Source organism: Fonticula alba (assembly GCF_000388065.1).
Source record: "Fonticula alba strain ATCC 38817 unplaced genomic scaffold supercont2.5, whole genome shotgun sequence".
Classification (NCBI taxonomy): domain Eukaryota; order Rotosphaerida; family Fonticulaceae; genus Fonticula; species Fonticula alba.
In genome coordinates, this window is record NW_009242975.1 from 659500 (window position 1) to 666174 (window position 6675).

Sequence of the window (6675 nt, forward strand, 5' to 3'; positions counted from 1 at the left end):
CCCCCCCCGGGCGCGGCGCCAGCCATATCTCAGGCAGGACGCCGGCCACAAGCCCGGCAGCAATCGAACCAGCAGCCCGATCCGTTGGCATCTGACACGTGTGGCCGCCCCCAACCCAGTCTCCCTTCCTTCGCCTTGCCTTGGGCTCCCCGAGGGAGGAACCAGGCCTTGCCAGATCCTCTCATTCCCCGGCGGGGTGTGTCACATTTTTGGGATGCTCCCACAGGGGCCGGCGCTGTGTAAGCTGCGACCAGCTGCCCCACCCTCCTGTGCTGCTCGCCTGCCCGATAACCTGCCTCCCTTTCCCTTTTGTTGCTGCCCCCTTCCCCTCCGCCCCTCCCCCCCCCCTCCCCTCCCTTCCCTCCCCCTCTCTCTCTCTCTCTCCCCCCCGCCCCCAACTCGCTGCTTCTCCACTTTGATTTCCCCTCCCGGTCCCCTGCCTCCCGCTGGTCTGGCGTACCATGCTTCAGCCCGTCCTTCGCCGCTCGCTGATCGCAGGCTTCGGCGCGCCGGCGCACCTGCGCTCGGCCGGCAGCTCCACGCTCCTGCGTGCTAGCATCATCCAAGGAACCCATGCCTACCGGGCCCCGAGCCTGGCTGCTGCCTATGCTACGGTACCTCCTGGCCGGAGGAAGCCGCTGTCCGCCGCCCAGTACACCACCCTGGCCCTGGACCCGGCGCCGGCAGGCAGCAATGTGCCCTTTCTGAATCAGCTGCACTCAATGCGCCAGCGCCGTCAGGATCTCTTCCAGCGCGCCCTCCGCCGGCAGCATGCCAACCTGCAGAGCATGCACCTCGGGTCGGAGGAGGTGTTCGTGACTCTCCGCCTGCTCGGGGCCAAGGAGCCCCTGCTGACGGTCCGGGCCAGTGCCCTCAGCTCTCCGGCCGGGCTTCTGCATGACTTGGTGGCCTTTCCCGATCGGCTGGAGTCGCAGGTTCTCCTGTCGCCGCAGGTTTCGCCGGGAGGGCACCTGCGTCCGCTGTCGCGTCTGTGGGATCGCGTTCAGGCCCGGGCCGCGGTGGCCATCCTCACTCCGGCCGGCGCCAATCCCGAACCCCCGGGTGGCCTGGTGGCCGCCGGGGCGGCGCATCGCCACACGGCGCACCTGGCCGAACGGTCCTTCATCATGGACGTCGGCCAGCCCTTCAGCGAGCCACTTCCCAATGGGGGCTTCACCTCGCCCAGGGGCGGCCGCGAGTTCACCCTGGAGTTCGCCTTCATGACCTCCTCCTTCCAGTCCTTGGACAATGGCTTCCCGGATGAGTCTGACGGGCTGGATGCCGTGCGCCCGGCCTGGACTCCCGGACCCGAGGACAGGTGCGCACCCGGGCGCTGCTCTCTTGCTCCCTTCCCCCCTTGCCCCGCACCCTAGCCGGCTTTCCTCCAGGCCGGCACGGCCCCTCGGCCGATGTCATGCCGCCTCTGCCGCCCCCGCGCCCGCCCCCTGCCCGGCCGCCGACGCGCATGCGCATGCGCAAGCCTGCTGACACACACACACACACACACACACACACACACACACACACACACACGCCCATCTACCCGCAGCAACCAGTTTGCCCGGTCGGCCCTGCGCGATGCCTATTGGCACTCATCGGCCCATGTGCTGGGTGCGGCGCTTGAGGCGCACTTCGGGCCGCGTCTGTTCCTGGCCGATGGGCCGCCCGTGTCGCGTGGCGGCTTCTTCTATGAGTTCGGTGTGCTTCCCTCGCCGGAGAGCGCGGTCCCCTGCCCCACCATGCTCTCGGCCAATTCGATCTACTCGCCGGATGGCAAGGTGTACCGGCAGCCGGCGCCGGCCGATGCTCACCAGCAGCTGTCGTCCGGGAGCGACGGGGCTGCGCCCCGGCGCCTGTCCGGCTCGTCGATCATCTCCCCCACCACCGTGACCGCCACGCTGGTGAATCCTTCGCAGGATTGCCACCCCCATGGCCACGAGCATGGCCACGAGCATGACGCCTCGTGCGGGTCCCTGGTCCCTGGCCACCAGATGGCCCCATGCGCCGCGCGGGTGGATCCCTCGCAGCTGTCCATCGGCACGGGGAATGTCCTGATGGAGGCCGATCGCACGGCGGTCGAAAAGCTGGCCTCGGAGATCTCCCGCGGGCGCTATGCCTTTGAGCGCGCCCTTGTCACGCGCGAGGTGCGGCCACTTCCGGGGCACGGGGCGCGGGGGCCGGGGTCGCATGTGTTCGCCGCTGCCCCGCCCTCCGGGCCAGGATCACATTCATGTGTGGGGTGCTGGGGCTTTTTTTTTTTCTTGGTGCCTGCCCGCCAGTGGCCACTGACCCGACAATGTGACATGCACCCTGGCCGGCGTCCTGCAGGAGGCCTTGGATGCATTCTCGGAGAACCCCTTCAAGGCGCACTTCCTGGAGAAGCTCCCGAGTGATGCCATTATCACCCTCTACCGGATTGGCAACTTCATCGATCTCTGCCGGGGCCCGCATATCCAGCACACGGGCCATGTGCGTTTGGGGTTTCTCCCCGCGACGCGCGCGCTTGTCGGCCTGCCTCCCACTCCTCCCGACTGCCATGACTGACCCTCTCGACCCTCTTGGCCATCTCCCCCTCCCCCCGGCCGGTAGATTCAATCCCTGTCTTTGAGCCAGACGACGCGGGCATACTGGCTGTCGGACTCGTCGCAGCCGCAGCTGGCTCGGTCGTACGCCATCGCCTTCCCTCCGGGGAAGCTGGTCGGTGCGCGTCTGCCCGCCCCGGCCAAGGGCCAGAGTTCGGCGGTCTCCGGTGCGGCCGCCCGGTGGGAGGCCTCGCTGCGGGTCCAGCAGCAGCGCGACCACCGGCAAGTGGGCAAGCGCCAGCGTCTGTTCATGATGCACGACTTCGCCCCCGGCAGTGTCTTCATGCTGCCGCATGGGACTCGCATTTACAATCGCGTACGTCCGCCCGCCCTATGGGCCCCGGCATCAGGGGAGACACCGGCCTGACATGGGGGGCAGGGGAGGGCGGGGGGGGGGCACCTGCTTGGCCTTCTCATCCTCGGTGCTTGCCTTGCCGGTTCTCTTGTCCGCGGACTGACCGCCCTTGGATTTGCAGCTGGTCGAGTTCCTCCGGTCCCAGTACCGCGTCTTCGGGTATGAGGAGGTGGTCACGCCGCAGCTCTACACCCCGGAGCTCTGGAAGACCAGCGGCCACTGGGATAACTACCGTGAGGACATGTTCGCCGTGGCCGGCGTCAATGAGGTGGAGCCCCTGGCCGCAGGCGGGCATGACCCCGGTGCGCATGACCATGCTGGCGGGTGCTCGCACACCCATGCCGGCGGCATCAAGGAGCTCATGGGCCTCAAGCCGATGAATTGCCCGGGCCACTGCCTGATCTTCGCCAGCGACACCCGGTCTCACCGCGATCTGCCCATCCGCATGGCCGACTTCAGCCCCCTGCACCGGTACGTTGTGAATCCTTGATCGAGGGGCGGGGGCGGGGGCGGGGGGGTCCCACTGTCTGGGACTGGCTTGCGGACTTGCTCCGGCCATGGGGTAACTCATGCTTCGTGTCGGCCCTCCTCCTCCACCTGGCTCCATCTCACGTTGGCTGCTTCCTTCGACCTTCGCGGCTCCTCTCCCTCCTCAGGAATGAGTTGTCTGGTGCCCTCAACGGCCTGATGCGTGTGCGCAAGTTCTCCCAGGACGACGCGCATATTTTCTGCACGCTGGACCAGGTACACGCATGGGCCCTGCCCGCCAATCTTTGCCTGCCATTGGACAATCGCCCCTCACACACACACACACACACACACACACACACACACACACACACACACACACACACACACACACACACACCACCCTCGGATCCGTCCCTTCTTTCCCTCCCCCGCCCCTCTTGCCGCAGGTTGAGTCGGAAATTTCCAACTGCCTCGATTTCATCGATCGCGTGTACAAGCTCTTCGGGTTCAAGTACATCGTGGCACTGTCCACGCGTCCGGATAACTACATCGGCTCCCTGTCTGACTGGGACAATGCCGAGAGCGCTCTGCAGCGCGGTGCGCCATTTGCCCCTCCTTTCGTCCTTTTCTCCTTTTCCCACCTCGCCCTCCCTCTCCATCTATGCACACACAGACACACACACACATACATACATACATACATACAATTACGCGCAGCCCCTTCTGACATCATGGCCTCGCTTGCCCGCCTCCGATGGCTCTACACACGCCCTCCTGCTTTCCACCTCCCTCGGCTCCCTCCCTCGCAGCCCTCCAGAATGCCGACATCCCCTTCACACTCAACCCCGGCGATGGGGCCTTCTACGGCCCAAAGATTGACATCCAGGTGGCCGACACCCATGGCCGCTTCTTCCAGACGGCCACCATCCAGCTGGACTTCCAGCTGCCTCGCCGCTTCAATTTGAAGTACACGGCCGCCAGCGGGGCCGACGCCGGGGCCGACGCCGGGACCCGCTCGCACCTGAAGACCCCGGTGATGGTGCACCGGGCCATTCTCGGCAGTGTGGAGCGCATGTTCGGCATCCTCTGCGAGCATTGGGGCGGCCGCTGGCCGCTTTGGCTGTCGCCGCGCCATGCGCTCGTGTGTGCCGTGCACCCAGACCACGCGGCCTATGCCGGCGAGGTGGCTGACCTCCTGTCCGACATGGGCTTCTTCGTGGATAGCTCCTCGGTGGAGAAGAAGTCGGCGGCGGCCGCCGGCCAGGCCTCTGGCGAGGGCCAGGCCGCCGCCGCCGCCGCCGCCCCGCCGGAGCCCTCGGCCGCGCAGGTCCCCCGTCGGAGCATCGGTGTTCCTCGGTCATCCAGCCTGCGGCAGTCCATTTCCGATGCCTACCGGCTGGGGTACTCGTATGCCCTGATCGTGGGCAATTCCGAGCGGGCCAACCGGGCGGTGACCATCCGCGGGACCGTCCCGCCAGATGGTGGTGCCCCGCCCCAGACCACCCTGCCGCTGGTGGACTTCGCCCGGTGGCTGCGGTACTCCACCAATGCCGAGCTGGCGGTCATGCACCACTTCGGCCGGCCATCGGTCACTGGCCAGGTGAACCTCTCTTCGGCCGACCTGACCGATGCCACGGATCGGTCCGGCTGGATGGTCGACCCGGCGGGCATCCTCCCCCGGAAGTCGGACATCTTCCGCTGGGCGGCCGCCGGGTGCCCTGTTCTCCCGGGCGAGGGTCCCGGCGCATCGGACATCAATCTCTAGAAGCCGCGTGGCATTTTCCTCTGGCCCCTTGACGCGGCACAAGTCCCCTGCTCCCGGTTCCGAGTCCCTTCCTTCGTATGCGTGTGTATGTGCATGCACTCATGCCGACCAGACACATGCACACATGCACACATGCACACATGCACACATGCGCACATGCGCACACGCACACATGCACACATGCGCACATGCGCACACGCACACACGGACCTCCTCCCTCCACATACACGCATGCGGTCATTGCCCTCCTTTCTCTGCTTGGCCCATCTCCAATGCCACGCCCCTCGCATCGCCCTCTGACTGTGGGAATAGATTACTTTCTTATGTTCCTCCCTCTCTCCGCCTGGGCATCGCCGCCACCGGGGGAGGGGTTTTTTTTTCCACGCATTCCTCTTCCTGTTGCGGACGGACACCACTCCATGGTCGGATGCGGTGCCGGTGGATTTATTGTTTTGAAGTGGGGGGGGGGGGGGGGGGGGGAGGTGCAGACATTGGAACGGGCTCTCTCGTCCTCGCTCTCGCTCTCTCTCTCTCTTTTTCCTGGAGAAGGAGGACAGGGCACTACGACAGAAGCAGCTCGCCAAGCACCATGGAGAAGCCCACAAGTGCCATGCCGAGGAAGATCGACAGGAAAAGGGGCGACAGGACGACACTCTTGTCCTGGGGACCGCCACCATCGGGCACATCGGGAGCCGACCCGGACTCCGGAGCCGGCTCAGCAGGCGGAGACTCAGCCATTGGAGGAGGGGCAATGGCATTGTGGCAGGCACACGCCCCGGAGCAAGCCGGGCCCGGCTGGAAGGATGCGCCCATTGCGGCACACACCGGCGCCGATCGCCGGCATTGGCCGCATGTGATGTACTTGCAGCAGTCCTTCGAGCCGAAGGGGTGGCGGGAAGCCCCCGCTGAAGCGGACGAGCCGGTCAGCTTGGCCGCCGCCTCTGGCGTGCTACTGCCGGTCGTCGGGGGGAACCACAGCGATCGGAAGGCCGATGGGAGCAACTCCCCCAGGGCAATGGCACACATGGCCCCGGCCACAGTGGCCAGCGCCCCGCCAATCAGCCAAGGCGGCGGCCCAACGCCAGTGGCCACCATCACCAGATAGCTACCGGCGCGGATGATGCACATTCAATGGGCAAGGGGCCAGCGTGAGCAAAGGGCAAAGGCCGGCCGAATGCCGCGCGAATCGAAGGGGAGCAGCAGGGAGGAAGGCCAAGTCAGACCGCCAAATCACAAGCTAACTGTGTGCCGGCAGCGGGGCGAGGAGGACAAACGGTCGAGGAGGAGGAGGAGGGGGGGGGGACAAGGCGCGCACCTGATCAGCCCGCCGAGGGGCCCGGAGGTAGAGGCCAACATGCCGACAGCCAAGCCCCGCAGGCGGCTGCCGGTGCTGTGGTAGAGCGGCTGCGAGACACAAAGGCCTGGGAGTTGAAGGAAGCCAGGAAGCCGGTCAGTGACACGCACGAGGATGGCAAGCAGTGAGGGGATGAAGATCGCGGCGG

At 66.4% G+C, this 6675-nt stretch overlaps 2 protein-coding genes across 2 annotated transcripts; one reads left to right on the top strand and one right to left on the bottom strand.

The window, feature by feature from the left end:
- Window positions 1–367: 367 nt before the first annotated feature.
- Window positions 368–5173, top strand: H696_03335 (hypothetical protein; the record flags this gene model as incomplete). The annotated part of the gene is made up of 8 exons (XM_009497195.1): window positions 368–1318; window positions 1550–2144; window positions 2329–2469; window positions 2590–2898; window positions 3059–3408; window positions 3594–3681; window positions 3855–4005; window positions 4218–5173. Exons 1-8 carry the CDS (start codon window positions 462–464, stop codon window positions 5171–5173), a joined length of 3447 nt encoding a protein of 1148 aa, XP_009495470.1. The 5' UTR covers window positions 368–461.
- Window positions 5174–5734: 561 nt separating this feature from the next.
- Window positions 5735–6529, bottom strand: H696_03336 (hypothetical protein; the record flags this gene model as incomplete). Its single annotated transcript, XM_009497196.1, has 2 exons — window positions 5735–6278; window positions 6489–6529. The coding sequence occupies 2 exons, from the start codon at window positions 6527–6529 to the stop codon at window positions 5735–5737; spliced, it is 585 nt and encodes a 194-aa protein (XP_009495471.1).
- Window positions 6530–6675: the final 146 nt, after the last annotated feature.